At 42.7% G+C, this 25626-nt stretch overlaps 1 protein-coding gene across 2 annotated transcripts in view; it reads right to left on the reverse strand.

Moving 5' to 3' along the window:
- The window catches only part of ttbk1a (tau tubulin kinase 1a), a 79921-nt gene extending 54742 nt beyond the window's left edge, over positions 1-25179 (reverse strand). The window contains exons 1-6 of one of the 2 annotated variants that reach the window (XM_050043686.1): positions 25052-25179; positions 9899-10057; positions 4989-5136; positions 4803-4876; positions 4415-4555; positions 2600-2704 (exon numbers count right to left, since the gene is read on the reverse strand). In XM_050043686.1, the coding sequence (XP_049899643.1) occupies positions 2600-2704; positions 4415-4555; positions 4803-4876; positions 4989-5136; positions 9899-10006 (576 nt within the window). In that variant the 5' untranslated portion in view covers positions 10007-10057; positions 25052-25179. Of the gene's footprint in view, positions 1-2599; positions 2705-4414; positions 4556-4802; positions 4877-4988; positions 5137-9898; positions 10058-20039; positions 20609-25051 lie in introns of those variants that run through there. The other variant, XM_050043685.1, reaches the window with a different exon arrangement.
- Between the last annotated feature and the right edge of the window lie 447 nt (positions 25180-25626).

Raw genomic sequence — 25626 nt, forward strand, 5'->3', positions numbered from 1 at the left:
GAGGAGGAGGAGGAGGAGGAGGAGGAGGAGGAGGAGAGGAGGAGAAGAGGTTGACAGTACATGGAAGACGCTCCTGTCTGATCTAAAAATACCTGAGAGTTCAGTCCGATAGAGACGTCATAAATGAAAGAGAAGAAGAAGAAGCCAACAGCGGTGAAACTACAAAGACCAGCAGACCTGATCACTGACTGACGACCAATCAAAACATCTGATTCAGACTTTTCACAATAAAAGCCTTTTTTTTATTCAAACCTTCAAATGTAGAAAATCCCCTCATTCAGCGTGAGCAAGCCGCTGCTCTCACACCAGCTGATAAAATATCTGATCAGTCCCTACACACACACACACACACACACACACACACACACACACACACACAGGACAACACACACACACCAACAGACTACAGTAATCTGCCGTACTAATGTGCTGCAATGCAGCAAACACACCCTGTCTGTCTGTCTGTCTGTCTGCTTTTCTTTTTTTAGCTTTTGATAATTCAGTTTATTGTTGAAGCTGCTTGAGGAAAACAAATGTCGATTTACCTTTCTGAAACTAAAATGTTCACACCTCTGTGTGTACGTTTACTGCAACACACTCCTGTTACATTGTGTGTATTCATGCAGCTCCTGATTTATATCATTTACTCCATATTTTATTTGAACTATCTGCTTATCTGGAGTCTCTCCTTGTTTCTACTTGTGTGATTTTATTATCATTATTATTATTATTGTCACCCAGGTTTTTCAGTGGCAACAACTGCTCTTGTACTTGACCCTTTGCTAAGCCCCGCCCCTTTGTGATGATCCGTCAAGATGTTGGAGCGACTGTACACATGCTGCGTTTTTGGCCCTGACATTTATTGTTTTAAATGTAGAAGGAAGCTGACAGCTGACACAGAGTAGCACCCAACGCCCCACCTCGTGTTTTCCAGGCACTTAAAGATGTGACATGTGTACGACCCCAAAGATAGGCGGGAGCTAGAGCCTGACGAACAGTGAACCAGCACATCACTGCTGATCGCCACAGGAGACAATGAATATAAAGGGAAACCTCACTGATATTGAACCAGCTGTGTGGCATCGCAGTGTGTGCAGATGAACCGTGTTTGGCTTCATGCTGCTGCCAGCACCTGGACCTCCGCTGCTGGAAAGGCAGGGATCTCCAGGGGAAGTCAAACAACGTTCATCTGCACACACTGTGATGACACACAGCTGGTTCAATATCAGCAAAGTCCCTGCTTCCCTTCACTGGTTCCTGTACAGCAGGGTCGCTCTTTATTTCACTGTTTAGGCTCATTTATGCTCAACGATAAATACGGATCCGGATACGGACGGAGCCTTCTGTCCGTGCTCTGCGTTCATTTCGTCCGTATTTCTCCACGTTTCCATAAAGCTTACGGATACGGGCCAAATGGAGCAGTACCACCGGGAACCGTGGGGGCAGTGTTGCTGTCACTACCCGATACGTAGCTCTAGTGAGACACGAAGAAGAAATAACAATGGCGGAACTTTTTCGCCTGAAACGCTGAAAATAAAATAAAAGAGAGAGACAGATTTTTCCTATTTTATCTTATGTTATATTTCTCCCTCTCCCCTCTCTGGAAGCCTCGGACCAGTCTCATTAACACACGACCTCTGCGGGTAACCAGTCTCATTAACACACGACCTCTCCGGGTAACCAGTCTCATTAACACACGACCTCTCCGGGTAACCAGTCTCATTAACGACCTGTGACCACAGCTGTGTTGTTGTTGTTGAATCTTTATCAGAGAGGGCTGATGCTACGCTTTGATTGGCCAGTCTGTATTTGAGGGGCGGGACTTAGCGAAGGGTCAGTTGTTCATTTGACAATGTATAACCTTGAAAATATAGATGACAGTTTGTGTTCAGTATGGAAGAACATTCCTCCAAATAAAGACAGTGATAAATAAATAAATAAACAAATAAAAACTAAAATATTTCAAAACATGATAAAAAATATTAAAATAATAAAAAAACAAATGTTCAAATGTCTCATGACCATAAAAATTTCATTTGATTTGAAAATTACCTGAGCTGTAATTTAATACTGTAAGTATCAGATCTTTGTTTTAATTGTTTTATAATTAGATATTAATCATGTTGTGGTTGAGTTTCTCCTCATTTTAATTCACTTTCCTTTAAAAAATACTGATGATTAAAATCAAAACATTTAGAAATCATACTCATAAGACAGCCTTTTATTTTATGACGGTGAAAATTTAAATTATTAATTTACGTCTTATTTCTAATATTGATCTGATTTCCTTCTTTTTCTTTATCATCAATTCTCTAAATAATTTTATAACTGTGATTTAAAATATCACAACTTTAACATCGACTTACAAAGACGTCAGAATTCTGTGTCACACAGACATTATTTTGGCTCAAGTATAAAAACTATGATTTTTCATTTTTAACACTGTAAATCACAGTTTTATATTTAAATTTTCATTTTGCTAAATGTTTGTTCGTCTTGTTACAACAACAGGCGATCAAAATGTGGAGGTACTTGGTCTGATCTGATGCAGAATATTAGGACGTTAACTGTTAATAGTTCCTGGTGTGAAGTTTCTTACCGGTCGGACCTCCCCGGTGGTGTTGGTGTACTGCCGCGCCAGACCAAAGTCCAGCATGTAGCACTTCCTGTAGGTGGAGGGAAGCCGGCCCATCGCAAAGTTTGACTGCAGGGACAAAACGAGACAGAAACTCAGTCAGGTGTGAGACACAGAAACACAGGAGAGCTCTTCATGAAGAGGATTAAAAGGTTTGTGTGAAGTTAATATGAGACAGTCTGAGTTCATCCAATCGAGTGCAGATCTTCAGGGACCCGCTGATCAAAAAATGTCATCTGGATCAGAATCATTCGGATTTGGAAATCTCATGTTCAGTCCAGGATCAGCTGATCCATCTTTCACTGGACTGAATCATCCTGATCCAGACACAAATGTCTTGAGATCACCAAATCCAGATAACCAGCGCTGTAGATGGGACAACACGTCCAACACGTTCTCATCCTAGAAGACACGTATCACCTCTTTGTTGACTCAACTCAACTCAACTTTCTTTATAGAGCACTTTAAAAACAACCACAGCTGAAACAAAGTGCTGTACAAAAATAAACATAAAACAAACAATAAAAACAATAAAACAGTAAAACAAGAGCAGAGTCTCATGCAGGGTTAAAAGCCAAGGAGTAAAAATGGGTTTTAAGACTGGTTTTAAAAACGGACAGTGAGGGGGCCAGTCTAATGTGGACAGGTAAATCATTCCACAATCTGGGGGCCGCCACAGAAAAGGCTCTATCCCCTCTGAGCTTCCGCTTAGACCTCAGTACATCCAGGAGCAGCTGATCAGCTGACCTGAGGCACCGAGCGGGAGCGTAGGGATGAAGCAGCTCAGAGAGGTAAGGTGGGGCGAGACCATTTAAAGATTTAAAAACAAATAAAAGAATCTTAAAATCAATTCTAAAGTGCACGGGCAGCCAGTGAAGGGAGGCCAGAATGGGCGTAATGTGTTCCCTCTTACGTGCTCCAGTTAGTAGCCGAGCAGTGGCGTTCTGAACCAACTGGAGACGTGCGAGGGAAGACTGGCTGACTCCAAAATAAAGTGCGTTACAGTAATCCAGCCGGGACGTGATGAAGGCGTGGATTACTATTTCAAAGTGCTGTTGTGCAAGAAGAGGTAGACATCACATCTACATATTAAACACTAGGTATCCACTGCTGTTGATGTTCTGGGACGCCGTAACCAACGCCGGGACATTGACAAAAGCACGTGGTTCAGTTTAGGCAACAGAAGTATGTGGTAAAGTTTAGGCAACTGGTCTGTCTACTGGTGTTTTAAATTGTCTCCAGTGAATCATGTTCAATGTGTGTTTTAAATCAATCAAACTTTACAGCACTTCATAGAAAGCGACACAGACACACCACCGCATGCCTTGAATATAAATACTCCAACAGCGAAGGCCACGTACGAAAGCGAAGCGTGGAGCTAACGCACCGCTACAAATCAGCCTTTAGTTTCTTATCCAGCACCCTTAACTGTGACACGTGCAGCTCCTCGCTGTGGAGCAAATATTGTGATATTTAGTTATTATGTAATAAAAATGTTTTTATGTCTTTGATTTGGTTTGTTTTATTTCATGTTGTTGTTGTTGTTGTTGCATCAAAAATCAAATTCCAAACTCTGGTCCAGACTGTTTTTTTCTTGTTCCACCAAATAAAACAATTTAATTTGAAGATTTTATGAGATGAAAAATTCAAATTTTTTTTGTTTTTTGTTTCTCTGAGTTTGTTTCTTTATTTTATTCCATAAATGTCTCTTTGTCTCACAGATTTTGTGAGTGTCAATCAAACACTTCAAAACGACAGTGACAAGTGTTTCTACCGTACCGGTTTGATGTCGCGGTGCAGGAAGCCCACTGAGTGGATGGCTTCGATGGACTCCAGGATCTGCTTCCCGAGCCGCAGGGTGGTGCTCATGGTGAAGGTTCCTCTGGGCTGACTCCTCCGCAGGTCGGCCAGGTTACGCCCCTGCAGCAAGACGGGGACGGTTGCTTAGCAACAACATCAAAAAAACTACAGTGGAATTTAAACAAACGCCATCACTGCCATGGCACCTGACTTCTTTTAGGAAAAACAGTCTGAACCGACAACTACATAAACTTACTTTTAAAACCTCATCAGAGCTGAATTTATTGATGTCTAACAAAATAATCTGTCTGTGTCCTTCACAATAAAAGCCTCTGTAAGCCCAGGGGGCGCTCACACTCAGACTCACCTGAAGCTGCATGACCACGTAGTTAAATTTGTCATTTCTACCGCAGCCAATGAACTTACAGACGTGATTTTTACCTGGAGAAGAGCAGAGGGTCAATAACACTGTAAAATATTCTGATTTAATACACCTGTCACACGTCTTGTTCTTCTTGAAACTAGAAAGTACCAGTGTGTAAAAGCGTCTCACCCTGCAGCTTCTTCAGCACCGCCACCTCCATCTTCAGCACCTGTTTGGGCTGCTGTGCCGACTCCACCTTCAGCGCCACGTTCTCTCGTGTCAGCAGGTCCAAGGCCTCGTAGATCTCCCCGAACCCGCCTCCACCGATCTTTTTCAGCTGGGACACAGAACAGACTCTGGGTCAGTGCGATCGTCTCAGTGTCACAAGAGCTTCGTCGCCCAACCAAATAAACATCATCATCAATCAAACAGAAGTTCTCAGTTGTTTGTTCAAACGTTTTCATCTCGTCTTCCTCCTCACCTCTCTTCACCTCCTCCTTTCTATTCTTCTGATTGCTTCTGTCTGCCTTCTATTTTTCACCTCTTCAATTTCTTCTCCTCATTTTGCTTCTTTTCCTCTTTAATCTCTTCAACATGCGTACGTTTTTTTATTTCTCTTTTCTTTTCCTTCCACTCTTTTGCTCTTTCTTTCACTCGACCAGCTGCTGAACTGACTCCTCAAAATGAGACAAAAAACAGAAAAACTTGCAAGTTTAAACTTTCAGATCAGCAGATGAGTTTTTAACCTGTTCGGAACCCAATTATGTTCCCAAAAAAATCTAATGGTGGCTTTCTACTCTAAATGCACTCATAAATCATTTGCCAAAAAAAAAAAAAAATCAAGATACATTATTCTGTTTCCCCTGTTCGTTCCAATGGACGAAGAATCTTATCGCAGAAATAAACAAGAAAATCTGACAGTAACGTCTTAACAGACCTTTTTTCAACAAAAAACATGTCATTTATTTTCCATGAACTTATCAGTGAATAAAAGGTGTGCTGGTCAGACACAGGGAGCCCGGTCTCACTCCGAAGTCGCCGAAATAAAAAAGGCGTCCTTTAACGTCAGCATGATACGCGTCTGGTTGCTGTTATAGTTTAACTGTGCCCGGCGGCATCAGGGGGAAACGCGGCGGGACAAAGACGAAAGTTAAGGCACCAACAGTCTGAGTGGGGCAGGTGGGAGGGGTCCAACAACCACCAACTTTCCCCCGAGACAGCGGTGTTAGCGCCCCGTAATATTGTAAAGCCAAACCCTGTTCTTTTTTCTTAAGCCTAACCCCGTGTTTGTTGTTGAAGGAAAAAACATTAATATGTGGTGTTGTACCAACGTAGTGCTTTTATTTTGAAAGAGACTGTATGCAAACTGTACATTTCCTCATTCCCCCAAGATGCACCACAGAGCGCCACAGGAAGTCATTTCTGCCTGCGGCCATCAACCTGCACATCTCCGCCCCCAGAGTGTCCGAGTCAGTAGACTGACATCTGGACTTTATTCACCTAATTAGCACAGCGTTAGTTCAGGCAGGACACGATGTCAAGCTCAGCTCCATCCCAGCTACATCAGCTGATCTCAAACAGCCAATCAACTGATGGATCAGCTGATAGATCACATGATTCCTTTCTATGCAACCAGTTGGCTAATCTCATTCAGGGCGCCCTATTTAAACTACTCTGGCCTGCCTACTGTTGCTGCTTCCTCTGCAAGCTGCTCTGCAACCTGCCTCCACCCCAGCTCCTCCTTTTCACATTGTGTCTGACTTATCAATGTCATTTCTGTTTGTCACTGATGCTGCTCTGTTCTGTTCCCGGGGGTCTCTGCTGCTGCTCTCCCTGCCTTAGGCTTTCCATGTAGGCGCATGGAAGGGCAGACAGGTGTGCTCTCTGCCTCAGGCTTTCCTCATTTGCATGTGGAAGGGCAGACAGGTGTGCTCTCTCTGCCTTATTGCTTTCCACACAGGTGTGTGGAAGAGGCTTTCTGCGTGGGCCCGAGGAAGGGCAGAGACATACCACTAAATATAATACTGCAAATGGAAATAAAGTTTTCTTTGACTAAAGTGTTCCTGACTGAGCTGCATTTATCGTTCATAATTATCGGCTGAGTGCAATGTTTTTCACGTTTTGAATATAAATAATTCAACGTACAGTTCACATGACTGTACGTATTCCTTATGTTTACTCTTATTCTACTGTTGTGCTGCTCTCCTGATTATCCTAATTATCGTAGTTAAAGTTTCAAACTTACAGTCTCAGCACAGTGATGATGTATATATTTTTTATTTTCATTTGTAATATCTGAAGTAGTAGTGTTAAACACTGTAGCATAATGCACATTTAATTTTATTTAAATGCACATTTCTATTTAATTTTATTTTTATTGCTTTATATTTACATACTTTTTTCTCACTTTTATTCTGACTTCTTATAATCTCTGGTCTTTACATCAGAGCGACTGTAACGAATCATAATTTCCCCTCAGGGATCAATAAAGTATTTCTGATTCTTATAAAGTGATGCTGTAAAACACACTGCGTACATATTCTATATCGTGTTCATCACCACAACTAAAAATATCCTGAATTTCTGAAGCATCTCCAGACAACAGCTGCCATTTCAGTGGACGGATATTTTTGAGAAACTCCTGAGTAAAAGCTGTAAATCTTTTATATGATTTTCTGACACGCATCAGTCACGTCTCATCTTTACAATATGACTAACAGACTCATGGTCGGCCATGCTTGTTAAAAGAGGACGCGGTTCTACTGAAGTCCACTTTCAATGATGTGGAACGCTGTGATTGGCTCATAGATGTCCAATCAAATAAGTCTGTGGACTTGGAGTCTCCAATCATAGATCTAGACATCCTAGAAAAGTTACGTCCATTGGAATGGACGGACGAAAGACGGAAGTCTGAAGAAAAGTTTATGGATCTGGTTTTAAACAAAGAATTAATTCGTGAAAAAATAAATCCGACTATTTAAAACATCGTGAATATTTAAAAACATCAGGAAAACTTCAGTTCTCCGCCTCAATCCTTCTGTCTTCCCTTATCAATTCCATCTTTCCTTCTCTTCAGTCCTTCCTTTTCTTTACTTCCTTTCTTCCTTCATCTCCTCCTTCACCTTCTCAGTTCTGTTTGTCCTTCCTTCAACCCTTCCTCCCTTCTTCTTGCCTCCTTGTTCATTGTTGTATTTTCTCTTGTTCTCGTTTGTGATCGCCGGCTGAATCCTGCTGAAGATTCTTTGAGCCAAACTCTGAACTGTGTTATATTATGGGCCATAAAACACGTTAAATATATGTATGCATACACACACACACACACTGATTCAGATGCATCCATGAGTGTGAGTGTGTGTGTGAGTGTGTGTGTGTGTGTGTGTGTGTGTGTGTGTGTGTGTGTGTGTTGAGCCTCAGCAGTTCAGTGGTTCCGACAGTAAATTGATCAGTGAAGTGCAAACAGCCTGCAGGCTCTACGCCGTGATCTGATTGGCCGAGACAGGAGCTGCATTATGTAACTTTTTATTCCAGAAACCGGAGGAAGCTCAAAGGACAATGGCCGAGACTTTTTATGAATGACATACATACATTCATGTGTATTAGCCCTTTAACGACTGGTCACATGTTCTTTACATGATTAGTTTCCTTCCCTCCAGCCGCAGGTGCCTGATAACCCACCACAGTCAGTGTTTCATCACTTTGACATGTGAGTTTCGGGTGAGTTATGTTCAGGTGTTGTTGGAGCTGAGAGCACAGACGGTTTTTAAAAACACTTCCTGCTGGAGTTCGAGGCTGCTTCAGCGTGTGAGATTTGAGATTCAGATGCTGAAGGCGAAGTTTTCTTCTTCTGGATTTCATTTTCCAAAACCCTCTCACTTCTACATCGTCAAACACTGTTGCTTTGTTAGTGGCCCTACACGTCACAATATGACGCGCTGGGTGGCCTCCAGCGTCTGTTTTGGACATTCGGGAACGACGTGTCACTTTAGGCTTGTTACACGCACTGTGTCTTTTCAAAATAAATCTTTGATTTCACAGGAAATGTACAGTCTCTCCTCGTTAACCCTTTCAACTCTGCAACAGAAACGGTCCTCCAGTGCCTGCGTTGGAATCTTTGTGTCAATAGCGTCAGAAACTTTTCCAAACTCCTCCGGGGGTTTATTGGATTTGTTTCATATTCAGGAGGTATGACGACTAATGTGACACAAAATTGCAAAGGACAAGTTGGTGGCTCCAACGATGATGTCATAGGTCATGTAAGAACTCGCCATTTGGGGCACAGACATGAAACATCATGAAATTTGTCCTCAAGAATTCAACAGATCCGTCTCGAAGTTGTTCAGTATAATCTCCAGACCCTCACGATGCCAAATTGAGAAGCTTTTGTGTTTTTGTGAAACGGCGTTGCCGTGGCGGCACTTCTTTTTTTTGACGATGTTTTGACATGACACAGGAAGCTGCTGTAACTAAATCTGCTCCAAATTCCACACGCTGAACAAGAGTCCAGGCCTGAAGACGTCTCCGTGCCCATATTGACCCTGAGTTATAGCATCACTTACTGACAACAGGAAGTCAGCCTTATCTGACACAGACCCCCTCATTAAATTTACACAGTGTGATCTACACATGAAATACAGCAACATGATGTATAATTACTGTGTTGTCTAGCGCCACACAGTGGACACAGGAAGTTGTACACAGTTTGTAATAGGTCATTTCCAGCACCACACACGCCACGCAGGAAACAACATCTAAGTGTTGCACATGTTGTCCGAGCGTACAAAATTATTTTAAAAAATAACCAATGAATAAAAATAAATATAAGAATGAATAAATATACACAAATATATAATAAAACAAACACACAATACCAGAATAAGTAACATAACATTACATAGAACGATTAAACAAGTATCATAAATAAATGAATAAATATAAATAAATGAACAAATATACACAACACTATATAGCACTTTTAAATCGAATAAATAAATATAAATAAAATAGATTATGCAATATAACATTACATAAATCAATTTAAATGTAAAAATTAAATTAAAAAGCAATGCAATCGTGTAAATAATTTAAATAGCCTGACTCACCACTTTCCATCGGTCTTTGACCATGCAGTTTGGCGGCAGGATGTCGGCCTGCTCGGACGTCCCGTTCATGTTGGCGTTGTCCTGGAGGCCGGGGACTAGGCACTGCATCTGCCAGCCAGACAGAACACGAGCAGCTCCCAGCTTAAAAGAGCCATTTATCTGTGGGGGGGGGGGGAGAGAGAGGGGAGGGGAAGGACAGCACAACAGTCAGTAAATTAAACACATCGCTTCGGTACTGGGAGGCTCCCAGTCTAACCACAACCCTGTGCTGGGACAGTCGCAGCAGTCCAGTTAAACAACAGGCATTAGAGATGGCTGGCTGCCATTAGAAGCCATTCTTCAGCTGGATCAGGNCGGGGGGGGGGGGGGGGGGGGGGGGGGGGGGGGGGGGGGGGGGGGGGGGTTGGGGGTGTGATGGTATTTGCAGTAACTGGAGCAAATATCATGTGTGCGCAGGAAGCAGCCGGACGCTCTGCTGACATCCCGACAGCCATCGTCTCCACCCAATCATCAGAGACCACGACAGGCTGGTTTCAATTGGACCATCTGAACTAACAACCATCAGCATGGCGCAGGAGCAACGTCCCACTGTGACCCACCCGACCCACAGGACACTGCTCTCATAAACGACTGCCATTAACTCCATAACTTTTTATATATTCTTATTTTAAAGACGCTTCTTCTCTTTCGTAGCTTCATATGAAACGTACAGACAGTCTGACTCTCAGATAACTCTTTCCCACCAAATCAACTCTGGTTCTTGAACTTGGTCCTTTCAGGACTCTCAGAGACCTTTGCTGCTATCTAGCGAGTCTCCACCTGTTTTGAGTGGAAGCATTATAATCATGGATGTGTCATCAACAGAGGGCGCTACACAACAGACATAAATGATTGTTGCAAAATCGCAGACTAATGTGACCTGCGGACTTTTGTTCTGTTTGCACAGATTTTTGTTTTTACTCCAAAACCAAACCCTGACCCGCTGTTAATAAGACCACTGCACACTGTCCGACGATTTCTAACTTGACTTCTTCAACCTCTCCTCATAGAATACGACACACTCACTGACGTCGTCACCGTTCGCGCTTCAGGTTACAGAAAACCACCTACTTTTTGGTTCTAGCTGAGAACCAACTTTTCGGGTTCTGAACCAATTTATTTTTGGTCGCAATGCTGTGAACAGTTCAAAATCAGGTGCGGAAACCAGAGCGCAAACGGTTCCACGCTGATGGAAAAACAGTGAGAAAGAGAATTAAAGGATTTCACACATTGTTGAATTATTCCTTTAAAAGTTCAGTTCTGACTCTAAATTAGAGTAACTAACTAATTCTGCCTCTAAAAATACTGAATTCACAAGCTGTTAAATGTTTTAAGGAACATAAAACCCATTCTCACCTCCAACTTGTCAAATGCCACCACTTTGTCAGTGGAGATCGGCATCGGATGCACAGAGGCACCCTTCGTGGTGGTACAACACAAACCAGGTGGCGGCAGTCTGTAATTCCATCGGCAGCTACTGTGTAAGGGTAAAACAGTCTGTGTGGGGCATTTCACATGGGAGCCCGCTGTTCAATCCCTGTGTGAATTTTCAGGCCAGACGATGATGTCATTTTTTAAACCCAACCAGGTGCTTTTGTTGCCTGAACATCAGGAAGTAAACCTAAACGTTTTTTTTGAAAGAGACTGTGTGCATCTAACGAGCAGAAACTCTACATTTATTGCAGGAATGGAGGTTTATTTTGATAAGACACAATGCATGTTTCAACACGCCGTCCCTGAGCGTCCAATTTTGATGCTGAAGAGCTTCGTACACATCATATGTTAATGTGTCTGTCTACTGACAAAGTGGCGGTGTTGGGAGTTGGGATGAGAACGTGTCGGCGGGAACAATATAAAAAAGAGTTAAGGGCCGTCCACACCAGGAACAATTACTGTAATGAGGGCTATAACCGTTCTGTGGCGCCAAGCACGTGCTGCACGCTGCAGCTGATGACCGCTTAGTGCTGTAGAACACGTTAAACAGAAAAACAAAAATAAAATGCGGCAACATCAGTGTTCAGGTAACGTCAGAGAGGAAACTACGGCTGCCTCTTGTTTGACTCTTTTTTTGGTTTGTTTTTGCCAGTCAGCACGCTGTGCGGTGAATTTCTGGGGACTTTGATGTCTTGCACCAGGTCAGGTGCACACGGGCGGGCAGCGAGTGAGAACAAAAATCTTTTTCTTTTTATTTTCAGAATATAAAGTAAAAAGCTGTGCAGTATATGTGTAATATTCTAACATCTAAATCACTATTATCAAGCTGCAGTTGCTTTTATTTTGAAAGTCAGTGACACCAGTGTAACCTTTGACCCCGTGGTCACATTGGTCACCGACGTGGAGGACTCCATCCAGTCAAAGAGACAGAGGACCAGCTTCATGTGAGGGACTGGAGCCTGGGGGGGGGGCGGGGGGATCACGGGTGCAGGTCTGGTCGCGAGACCTTTATCAACAGGTGTGGGTGGGCGTGGCTTTGACTTAGACGGGTAACGGGTCAGTTCTGGTACTAAGCCTTACAGGTATGGGCGGGAGCAGGTTATCAAAAAGGGACCTGTGCAGGACTCTGTTTAACGCTACTCTGTGGTACAGTCAGCTGCAGACGTGATGCAGCAGCACAGAGGAGGAGAAACCTTCCACCATAAGGCTCAGAGATAACATGATCACCTCACAGACATGATATCTAGCGTCGTTAGCGCAGCTAGCTTGTTTGCTATAAACATTGAACGTCCCGCTGAGCTCCGATCAAACTTTAAAACTTTATATGGAAAAAAAACAAATCATCGAATATCTGTATTAAACGGCTGAATCTAATTCAGCTGACATCATTCTGAGTTGGGAACAGCCTTGTCTAAAACTCTGTCTGCATGTGGACAAGAGGCCAAAACGTAGAGGAAAATATCTGTGAAATACTGAAAGCTTCAGGAATCAGAGAGGTCTGTCACCTTTATGGAAGAGTTTATGGAAGTTAAGTTTATTTTGGTAGAAAAAATAATCATTTTGGTATTGAATCAGCACATTTTCTAAAGAGCTGCTAAACAGCTGCTGTGCCTTCTTCTCCCTGGTGGGGGCGCCAGATTCATTTTGAAATGCAGTGAGAAAAGACTTGTTTTGTTATCTCAGTCTTTTTGCAAATATTGCCATTTTGGCATGGTGTGCTGCTGGGTGGCGTCAGAACCTTTCACAGTGTTATGATTCACTGCAGGTCGGCTGGACAGCACCTGTTTCAGCAGTTTAATACACGGCTGGACTGTGTCAGTTTGAAACACTGCCGGTGACGATGTAATATAAGGAGCTGGAAAGTCCCTACAGGACGGGCAGGAGGGACGGTGGATGGGTCCGACAAACCCCGGACTTTCACCCGGGAGCCCGCTGTCTTTTTCTAAACCTAACCACATGCTTTGGTTGATGTCCCAGCATTGGCTGCGGCGTCCCGGAACATCAACAGCAGGAGGACAGCAAGTGCGTAAAATGTTGACGTCAAAGTCCAGTGACAAAGCAGCGACATGTGACGACTTGGGGTGAGAATGTTTTGTTTTTTAAGGGTTTGTCTTGTCAAAAAATGCTTTGGAACTGGGTTTAGCCTGGCTGGTGGTGTGCACTCCCAAGTCGAGCATCGCGACCAAGAAGCTCCATAAATGAAATGGTTGGACTGGGAAGCTGGATGAGTGTAGGTCAAAGGTTGGAAAGACTTTTCTAAGATTTGAGTTGGAGGAGCTTGTCAGGGAGCAAATAGCCTGGGAGTGAGCTCTGCCTGAGAAGACCACTACAAGGGAGATAAGTCCCAGAGGCCTTCACATAGTTTGAGAGTCGATCTGAGGTCACAGTGGTTGTTGCCGAGAGACCGTCTGGTCAAATTTACAGGGGTTTTCTGATTTGACCTTTTTGTTGGGACACTACAAAGACTTCTGTACGTTCCTGTAAATAATGTGATGACTGGTTCAAACTGGGTTGATCACTGTACTGGAGCTCTGCTGACCCTGTTAATCTCTGAGCATCACTCTCACAGCCGCTGTCTCAACCTACATCTACCTGTAACCACCTGTCTGTGCGCTCTGCCGACGGTCGACCTCAGCTGAACTGTTCTGATGCAACATGTCTGCCATGAATGGTCGTCAGTTTTCAGTGGATTTGTGGGGAAACTTGAAGTTCACAGTGATGCATGTCAGTCCCCAAAGCATGCTGTTCTGCATGCAATGCCACGGGCCGTCATCAGTGCATGCAGAGCTCAGGCGGACTGCAGATATAATGGAGAGTGTCCGCTGTGTTTCCAGTCAGACCAGCTCTGTCAGAGGACTGGACGGACTGGGAAGGAGGGGAGGAGGCTTCTCTGCACCTGCAGTGATACAGCTGTGTTACACTGCAGCGTCACCACCACCAGCAGCATCGTCATCATCATCAGCTGACCAGCGACCAGCAGCTGGGAGTCACTGTAACACTGGAGATGTAGTGAAACCTGCTGCAGGCCTCAACACACTGCTGAGCCGCCAATCACTGCAGAGGGCGGGACCACAGAGTTTCTCTGAATACACTGCAACAGGATGGCCGACAACCGCCCAATCAGAACTGATATAATAGGCCGCGCTTTGGAAAGCAGAGCTAAATGGTAAACAAACATGGCAGCACACCGGTAAGGTAAGACAACACGTTTACATGTCGTTTTCTATATGTTCTCTGACATTTATCCTAACGATATGAGGTGGTCTTTGTGGAAAAAAAGCTTGTTTAGTGGACTAACTTTGCACTTGAAGGTTGCCCGTTCACTTACGTTTTAACAGGTCTGACGCTACTATGCGCCCCGGCTGTATCTAGGCTAACGGCTAACATGCTAACTATTATTTCTATGTCACTAGTCACTTGAAACAAATTTAGGACGATAGGAGACAGGTTGAAATAAACCGAAATTTCCCTTTAAGGTTTAGATGTAAAATGTGAAATTTATCCATATCTCACTGACTTCCTGGGTATATCAGTATTATCCATATGTATTCAACCTTTCTACCACACAAAGAGATGAGTTCTGATTGGATCTCCTCCCAACTCGTCCCTCCCTTACATTTTAGTCTCATTTTTATTTGTTTATAAAATATATTCTGTCAAAGTTTTTGTTAATATTACGTATCATTTAGTTATTGTCTGATTTTCATAAGTGAAAAAAATGTCTTTGACAAAAACTGTAACAAAAATAAATCGTCTTGTTAGCATGTTAGCATAAAAGAAATCAGCGGTATAACACAGTAGGCTATAGCAAAATATCAGTTAGTAATCAAAAGCAATGTATGGTATTATAGTACAGTTCAGTATACTATAACTATATGGTATTTGAACACTAGCATAATAGTGTAGCATAATGAAGGTTAGTGTGTTAATATAAAGTATGCTTTGGTATGATAAAGTTTTTGTACATGGCGTTATAGAAAAATTGGTTTGCATGTATAATATTGCATAGTCAGTATCATATCTAAAGGCCCGAACATACTCGGGCGGACCGTACGCGGAACGGACTCTGCGACGAATGTCCGCAGTCATTCGGGCTTCCATAGTCGAGCGCACTTCCGCGTTGTAGTTTCCTGTAAAAATGTCCGTGAAAAATCCCCGCGATGTGAAAAATACATGCTGAGCAGTCACTGGTGCGCGCAGCGGAGTCCGTGCGGTTGTAAAATCTGAGCTCTGCGTGCACAGGGCTTGCGGACGTCCGCTTTGAGTCCGCGCGGACCTCCGCGGAGTCCGTTCCACGTACGGTCCGCCCAAGTATGTTCGGGCCTTTATAGTGTAGTATAGTTATATTACAGTAAAGTTATAGAGTCACCAGGTCGGTCAGCAATCAACCATAGCTAATGTGCTAGCTACGTTAGCTATATTGCTAATGTTAGCGAACCTTTTATTTTCCCTGCCTGGGTTCAGATGAACTGAAAACACATTATAGGCTGTAAGTTAACATAAACTAAGAACGTGTTTTCCTGCGGTGTCCTTTCTAAAACGAGCAGTAAGTTAACGTTACTACAGTCTGTTATAATCAAGGTGTTAAAAAGCAGACAGCGTAAGCTAGCCAGCACCATATGTTAACACGCAGTATGATATTGTACCATATGTTAACACGCGGTATGATATTGTACCGTATGTTAACACGCGGTATGATATTGTCACGCGGTATGATATTGTACCGTATGTTAACACGCGGTATGATATTGTACCGTATGTTAACACGCTGTATGATATTGTACCATATGTTTACACGCGGTATGATATTGTACCGTATGTTAACACGCGGTATGATATTGTACCATATGTTAACACGCAGTATGATATTGTACCATATGTTAACACGCAGTATGATATTGTACCATATGTTTACACGCGGTATGATATTGTACCGTATGTTAACACGCGGCACGCGGTATGATATTGTACCGTATGTTAACACGCGGTATGATATTGTACCGTATGTTAACACGCAGTTTGCAGATAATTTGACAGTATATTTGATATTCAGTGTAAAAGAGAAACTGTGAGGTCCAGCAGCGTCTCAGCAGCAGATCAGAGTGAAACATCCTGACAGACACTTTCTCTACCTTCAAACCTCAGGCTGCTCTTCTTCGTCTCTTCTTCTTCTTCTTCGCCTACAAATCTACTGTTACTGTTACCGGGGGAGGGAGTGGGGGGGAGAGGGGTGCTCTGCCAGAAGCCAGGTTTGCATCATTCCAGTTTTGATCTGATGAAGTCAGTCAGAGCTCACCATAGTTCTGAGCTCCCGGAAAACCTGACGGCTTACAACAAATCCTGAGCGGGACAAAACCCTTCCTGTTCCTGTGTTAGCCTACAAGCCAAAACAGAGGGCACAGTTAACCAGCAGGGAGGAGAAGAGGAGGAGGAGGATGTCCGACCTGCACACAGGGCTGTTCAATGAAGGCTGGGACACGCTCTTTGACCCCATGGGCGCTGTGGGGTACGACACATGCGCAATGTGACTGGAGCTGTTGGAGGGTTACAGCAGACGGCGTAGAAATAAAGGAACGGTGTCCGCTCAGGTGCTCTATGGATGCCCACGCTATGACAGAACTTTAAGGCACATTTAACTGATGTTGGCCAATATATGATGGAACGTTTGCATATAGGAAGCGTTTGTTCATGGACTTTTATTATGGGCTATTTCAATAATTACATATTTGTTACTCTCACCCACGTCTTAATTTTTCATATAAAAATATTCCGACCCGAGGCCGACTGCAGGCGCCTGGGTGAAATGAATCAAGCATCCCCCCATGTTCTTTGACCCTGAACCAGCTATTGAGCCTTTCGGCTGCTGCAGACCAGATTTCACTGCCCATGTGTTGCACCCCAATGCTGACGTGATATGACGCCGGGACTTCTCCTCTGTTAAACCTCCTTGCCTGCACACACAGGCTCAAACAGTGACATCACAGGGGGGCGGAGTAAGGAGGCCTTAATACAGCAGGTTAAAGAACAACAGCTTCAGCTCCTCAGACAGCAAATATCATCCGCCCTCAACTGCTTTTATTTATTGCTATTTTTTTTCCATGTGAAGCCAGATTCACCAAAACACTTTAGTGCACCTGCTGGAATAAATTTTGCTCCTCAGACGATCGTCTCGTGCAGGCAGATCTACCTCCGCAGCGTCAGATGGTCTAAAATGCTCTGGTTTGTTTTTGTTTCTTTAAACCAAAAACAGTCGTGTTGGGCGGAGCTAAGCTCAGGACATACTGTAGTGATGGTGCTCTTGCAAAATAATGCCGGAGGTGAACTTATTTTGGTGGAACATTTGCACGTGGGGAGGTGAACAGTCATCAAAATGGCTCCGCAAAAGAACAACAAACACCACAAAAACATCACCAGTGGTCTGTCACCGTGTGATTCAACTTGTGATTCAACAGTGATAAAACAGACCAACGTAATCTGATAATGGAAGCTCAAGAAGGAAGTCTCACTGTACTCCAGCTCTGGAGGAAGTCTCACTGTACTCCAGCTCTGGAGGAAGTCTCACTGGACCCGTTCAAACCACAGACGATCTGCTGGCTGTATGAGCAGAACATTATTACGACGATATCACAGAAGCTCGTTTGAAGAGGGACGGAGCGGTACATCAGTGAAGCCACTGTCTCTGGCACTGCTGCTGCTGAGTTAAAAGATGTGGCAAATCAACTCCGACTGAACGTGTCAACAATGGATCAACATTGGACATGAAAGTCTTGCAAGATGGAGTCTGGGCTTTTTTGGGGTGCGTTCACAAGTCGTTTCATTTGTTGTGGGTCTTTACAACAGTTTACCGAAGGAACCGAGCAAGCACGTCGTAATTAACGGTCTAAATCTTGGTCAAAACTTGGCTTCTTCAGCGTCTAAGTTCTTAGCTCGAAGGTTGTTGTTATCCGTAGCGAAGGGGATTTCGAAACGGTAACGCAGATAGCAGAAGGAAAGGAGAATGCCGATCCAAAACAGCAGCCCAGTGGCAAGTTTAGCGCCACAGTCTACATACTGCATCAGTAAGCTGTGTTCCCATTGGCTGAGACAGAGGAGCTCCAATCAGACTGGAGCTCAAACTGACGTGTTTTGGTGAATCTGACATCAGATGGAAAACACAGAGAGAATAACAACCACAGAACAGTTTCATATTCGTTACCAGCAGCTCAGAAACATCAGCAGAGTTATAAAAGGTCACACATTTAACTGCAAAATGTTTCAAAGGAAGAAAAAGTAAAAATGCAAACACTGCCTGCGACCCTGCGTCCTAAGATGAGGATGTGACATTTTGGGTTTCATGAACCTTGTACCTCATTCTGCTTAACTTAGTCTTGTTGTCCTCATTCGGGGACACTTGTTTGTGCCATCTAGTGGTAGTAAGAGCACAACGCACTAAGCAATGTAAAAACAACAAGGTCCAAAACCTGATCAGATTTTATGGTTAATAATGTTTGTAGTTTGACATGGCTTTACTTAATGGTTAAAATTTGCAATATTAAAAACAGCAAATGTGACAACAAATAATGAAATCAAATTATCAGCAGATAAACAATTAATATTAAACTGAAATTAAGTTAATCGTTTCAGAGGATGTGACTTTTCCTTTATTTTTTGATAGTTTGCACTCTGTGAATATTTATTTATCTGAATATGATGTTTGTTATTTGCTGTCATCGTCTGTTTCATTCTTTCTGTCATTAAATCAAATTATTTAAAAATTGGATTTTGGCACAAAAGTTGTTCCGTACATCGACCTGTAAACCTGCATATTTCTCCTTTGTTACACTGTGCTGCTGCTATGGCAACAACATTTGATTCATCAGAGAAATATATTACTTTCATTATGATCAATATTTGTAATATTAAAACAGCAAATGTGACAACAAACAACGAAATCAAATTATCAGCACATAAACAACATTAATGTCAGAAATTAATATCAAACTGAGGGAGTTCTTTTATCGCCTGACAGTTTTTACTTTGTGAATATTTATTTATCTGTTTGTTATTTGCTGTCATCAGCTGTTTCAATGTTTTTGTCATTGATTACTGATTACTTCAATATTATATTCTGGCACAAACGTTCTTCCACACAGCAGACTGTAAAGCTGCAGACATCACCTTTGTTACACTGTGCTGCTGCTATGGCAACAATATTTGATTCATCAGAAACATGAGCTTTACTTAATGGTCAAAATTTGCGACATTAAAAAGTCAGTGTGTGGGTTGGGTTTATTTTTGTAACACTAAATGAAGTGAATGAATGTTTCAGTGACACACTTCCGCTCTGGTCCAGGTTTAACCCCCCCCCCCCCCCCCCCCTCTCTCTCTGCATCACCCATATTGAATCTTTCCTCTCTGCAGTGCACAGTCATGGGGGCTCTGTACGCATGCGCACCATCGCATCCTGCTGATCAATAAATCTGGCCCGGACTGACCCGAGTTATGAATTAAAGATCAGTACAGAGACACAAACCGGATCAGTCCTGGTCCTGAATGATCATCAGGCCACATTCTGATCAAAGATCTGTGACACGGATCGATACACTCCGTTAACGCATCACTGCGGGACACACTCACACACCCACTGATCTCTGAGGTCCGGGCCAGACCTGGGCCGGATCAGGCCTACCTGGCGCACCGTCCGCTCCTTTTCCGCCTTTTGGGAATCTTCATCTGGGATTTTATTTCGGCACAAAACGTCCTGGTCCAGAAAACCCACCGTTCCTCTAAAGGGGGGCCGGGGTTTGGGCCTCACACTCCCGCAGGACTAAACCACCATTTATTTCTCCTCTAACGGTCCCCGGTATCAAAGCAGACCGGCTCCGTCCTCACGCCGGCCAACCGGTGCAGAGCAGACCCGCTGCACGAGCGGGACGTACCGGCTCCACAAAGACACAAAAAACTAGATCCCTGATAGTCCACGAGCGCTCCTGAAAACCTGCTGTCCGGGTCCGGGTCCTCCTCCGGTTCTCCGCTGCTGCAGATGAAGAGGAGGAGGAGGAGGAGGAGGTGGAGGAGGAGGAGGAGGAGGAGGAGGAGGATGGGAGGATGGGAGGATGCGGACTGATCCTCCTCCTGCTGGACCGGATCCGGGAGTCAAACCCGGGACAAAACCAGATCCAGGAACCCGTGCGAGGCTGACCCGGGCCGGCTGTCAGAGGCGGTCTGTGGGTGTCAGGTTCTCCGGCTCCAGCCTGTTTGTCCGCACTGCAGCTCCGCATCCACCAGCGTCAAACACGCGTCACCCCGCACAACCACAACATCCGGTCAATGCTTTCAAAATAAAACTCCATCATCTCCACATTCAACCTCAGGTTCTTCATTTGGGTCCTTTCACAGAGTTTGTGACCTAAATTGACTTTAACCTGTTTGATCACTGATTTAAAACCTGTTAATATATGTATTAATATACAAAGGTGTTCTCTCCACTTTTATTTTAGTTTTTATTTTAAATTATTTTATTCAGTTTGATCTCACTTATTTTAATCCTCCTCATCTGTGGCTCCTTCTGCTCCTTCAGTGCTCCTTTGAAACTTTTATTTTACTTTTAAAATAGTTTTTATTATTGTCTACTTTCTTTGTAAAGGACTGCATAACTTTATTTTAAAAGTGTTATCTAAAAGGGTTATTTTTATCATCATTATTAGGCTATTGTGTTCAATTAAAAAATGATACTGATTTAAGCTGTGCCTTATGCGATTCCCATACTGAAACTCCAGAGCGTTCCCTGCAGGTTTCTATTTCAGTAACCCTCTCACAATGTTCAAAGAATGTTGCGTCAACGCTTTTGTTAAATGTAACATCTCCAAAATGTTCTAATAACAACATTGAGTAATGTATTTAGCGGGAGTCATTTCTGTAACTTTCCTTGAGGAAACGTTGCCTTTACGGTAACCCTCCCACAACGTTCTGGGAACGTCACTATAATGTTAAATCCACTTCAGAAAACTTGCTGTTTTAAAATCAAAGGAACGTTACGCAGGAATGTTCAAGTAACCTTCCTAGAACATTTGACTACCCTTCCCTCAGTGTCCTGGGAATGTCACGATAACGTTACTTTAACATCAGGAAAACCTGACATTTTAACATCTAGGGAACGTTTCAAAACATTTCCAGACCCCCAAAACAGGTTCCTAGAATGTTTTGGGGACCAGATTTTGTTAGCTGGGTACTGGGGTCATTTTCTCTGTTTAGTTAATTAATTTTAGGTCCTTTCACAGAGTTTGTGGAAAACTTGCTGTTTTAACATCAAGGGAACGTTTTCCAGAATGTTGTGGGAAGGTTAGTCAAATGTTCTAGGAAGGTTACTTGAACATTCCTGCATATGTCACAATTACGTTAGGAACACCTGACATTTCAACATGTAGGGAACGTTGTGCTGGAACGTTCAATAAACACTCTCAGACCCCCAAAACAGGTTCCTAGAATGTTTTGGGGACCAAATTGTGCTACATGTGTGCTCAGGTCTTTTGTCTCTGCTCTGTTAATTAAGTCATCGCTGTCACACAATTAAAACATGTCATGTCGACAGCAGCTGGTGGCTGAACCATAACAAATACAGACGTGCATATTTTGATAAATACATGATATTTTACTGAGAACGTTCTCTCCGAAGAAATGACATTGCAAAGCACTTTGTGGCCGTTTGTGTTGTGATGCTCACATTAAAGACATTGTCAGATGAACGAGAGCAGAAAGAGCGGCGTGATTACAACCTGTCCTGTTAGTGTCAGTCATTAGCCATGTTTCCATCAGCCTGTTTAGATGCACATCTAGAAGTATCGCATTGGAAAATTATGATGGAAACGCCAAAATTCGAATTAAAATCCCCTGATTCGCACAAACTAAAATACACTCGCTTTAGCCGGGTTTTGGTTGATTCGAAAAAATGTTGATTCGCAAAACGGGGGATGGAAACAGTTATGTTCGAATTAAGTCTGACGTAGCGCACCTCTCTCCATGGTGATATCCACACTCCGGGTCGGGAAGGCGGTAATGCATTTACAAGCTGGTTGCCAACCGCCAGAAAACGTAGAAGAAGAAGAATGCGAGACTTGTTTTGTTTCCGGTTCTGCGGAAAACTCGCACAAGTTCATAGTTTTCACCAAAGTCCGTACATTTAATGGAAACACACAGGATTCGTACTTCTTTTAATGTGCATTTCCCAATGATTCAAATCACTTTTGGATGGAAACATAGCTATTTTCTGTTTAACCTTTGTTGTGTTGAAGTTTGTTTCACCAGTCAGTCATGGAATAACGTGTGAATTTAACGTATAACGTTATGCATCACACCATTACAGCACAAATCAGAGCTAGTCGCCACTCAGCTCGCTAACATTAGCTAACGTTATTAGCCCTGCTCTGTGACGTCATAGCTTTCGCTCGCTTCCTGCAGCTTGGCCTCCCCGCTGAAATTCCACTGTTTTATGATTAATCGATTTATGATTGAAGATGTCTGTGTGTTTTGTGCCAGGTTGCAGTCACTCCAAGCTGCAGGAAGCGAGCGAAAGCTATGACGTCACATACGCGACCGCCTCCTGTGTAGTCTTTCTAATTACGTTTTTTGAAAAGCTTATATCTCAACAGTTTTACCACAAAGTATGACTTTCTTGACCTTAAAATTTATGTTTTAAATTCGTTAACAACATATTTAGATTTCATGTCGCAACTCAAACGGGACCAAAAGATAATATTGCTCTCCCCATTCACTGCCATTCATATTTTTTCCGATCTAAGGTCCCACGAGCTTCACCGGAAGGGGCGTGACTTCAGCACTCTATATATTCTGTACTGATTAAAGGGTTAATAAACAGGCAGCGTTAGCTAGCTAATGCGCTAGCTAGATGAAAAGTTGTCTAATGTTACTTCCACATTAATTTTTTGTTATTGTAAGTGCCTGTTTACTTTTATTGTGAATGCAACAAATATTTTACCATCACAATGTAGTTACTTTCATTTTGGTTGATTTCATTTATTTCAAGCAGTTTTTAAATAAACTTCCACTGTAGACAAACTACCACCACATTGTTCTAAAACCTTAATTTTATTTTAAATTTTATATATTTGACTCTATATTTTCTTGTATATTGTTGTATTTATTTCATGGGGGTTTAAGTATACCTCCACTGTAAACAGAGCACCAGCATGTTTTGACACCACCTTGATTTATTTATTTATTTTAAATTTTAGTGTTTTTTAAATTATATTTGATTCTATATTTTGCTGCACATCATAGTAATGTTACTGTATTTACTTCAAGACTTTCTGAATAATTCATAAAGCATTTTATATATTTTTTTATAAATTGTATTTATACAACAAAAACACACAAGTTTTTTTTATACTATCTTGATATTTTCTATCTTCAGAATATAATTATATTTTATTGTATATTAATGTATTGTATACATTTTACAAAATTTCAAGATATACTGTGAAGAAACCAACAGCTTGTTTTCACACCACATTAATTATTTTAAAATTAATCTTCTAAAAGGTTGTTTGTTTCTAAAATTGTTTTTGTTATATTTCATAATACTGTGCATTTTTAAGAGATTTTAAAATATACTGCCACCCTTAAAAATAACCAAGAGCACTTTATTTTTTTAACCAGCCCTTTGTTTTAAAGCAACACTTACCTTTCTGGAAATGTTACGCTTTTCTTTGTTTCGGTTAAAATGCTATTAATAAGCTGATAGCACACTAAAATGTAAGTGAATTCCACCAGAGATAAAAACTCATAATTATACCACTCTCATATGGTTCTAAGAAAACTCTGACCAATCATTGCATTTGGACTCATATGGTTCTAAGAAAACTCTGACCAATCATTGCATTTGGACCGAATGCAATGATTGGCCGAGCTTCCTGTCTGTCCTCCCCACGTGGAGGCCTCTGACTGACGTAACCACTCACGTATCATCAGAAAGGTAAGAGTAGCTTTAATTTAAAAATTAAATTTTTTATGTAAACTTGATTTTAATCATTTGTTGTATATCACAGTAATTAACTGTATTTATTTTCAGGGGACTTCAACTCATTCCTCCACTGTAAACAAACCACCAGCAGGTTTTTATCACATCTTGATTTTTTTTGTTTTTACATATTAGATTCTATATTTTATTGCATCAGAGTACTGGTTTTATTTTGAAAATACCGAGCGGACGCTGTGAGCACCTTCCGTTCTTTATGATCAGACTAGCGGCGGTGTTCAGTCCCACCCTCAAACCAGCACCTGAACGTCTCATCCTGCTCTCCATTTCCCGTCGGGCCTTTTCTAACGTTGTTCTAACGTTGCTCTAACGTTGCTCCGCGGCTGTCAGCCTCCGGACAGCTGAGCCGATCCACCGGAGCAGCGACACGATTTGATTTCTGATCAAACACAATAAATCTGATCGATTGTTTCCTGGTGAGATTCTACTGATCCGACATCCTGCCTGTGGCCTCGCGCGCACACACGCGCACACACGCGCACACCAACACACACACACACACACACACACACACACACACACACACACACACACACACACGGCGACGCACCGAGCCCTCAGCATCACGTCACTCCAGTTTCCTGTTCGATGATCGCTTCGATCAGCTGATTGATCCGTTTCTGATGTTTGTTTGTTTGTTTTCTTACCTGAATGTTGTTTTCTGTCCGGAGCCGAGCAGGATGCTCCTCCTCCTCCTCCTCTGCTCCATCTTCTCTCCAGCATCAGCACCACACACACACACACACACACACACACACACACACACACACACACACTTCCTCAGTCAATCCGTGTTAACGCTGCAGCTGCTCCACAGCGCCTCCTGCTGACCTGGAGTCTGTTTAAATCATGTAAAAGTATCAGCAGTAAAAGTACTCGAGTATTCTGAGCTTCATGTAGTTACAGTATTTACTCACCGAGCTTGTTTCTGGAGCTTTCGACCACCTCACATGATCTTCATCGGCCTGGTGTCTCCAGTGTGTTCTCTGTCAAGTGACCCTGCTGATGAAGGAGTCCGTCTGAGGACGTGAAGGAGGACACCCTACTCCTCCCACAGCTGCAGTGACACGTGACCTCCAGCAGGGGGAGACTCTGGTTCCGTAGTTAATAATAACTGAGCTCACCTTCATCAGTTCTTCTTCTTCAACCCAGATGAATTATTCCTTTAATGAGACTCAGCTGATTCATCATCAGTTTGTTATTTTATTATTATTCATTATTA

Source organism: Epinephelus moara, chromosome 5 (assembly GCF_006386435.1).
Source record: "Epinephelus moara isolate mb chromosome 5, YSFRI_EMoa_1.0, whole genome shotgun sequence".
NCBI classification, from domain to species: Eukaryota; Metazoa; Chordata; class Actinopteri; order Perciformes; family Serranidae; genus Epinephelus; species Epinephelus moara.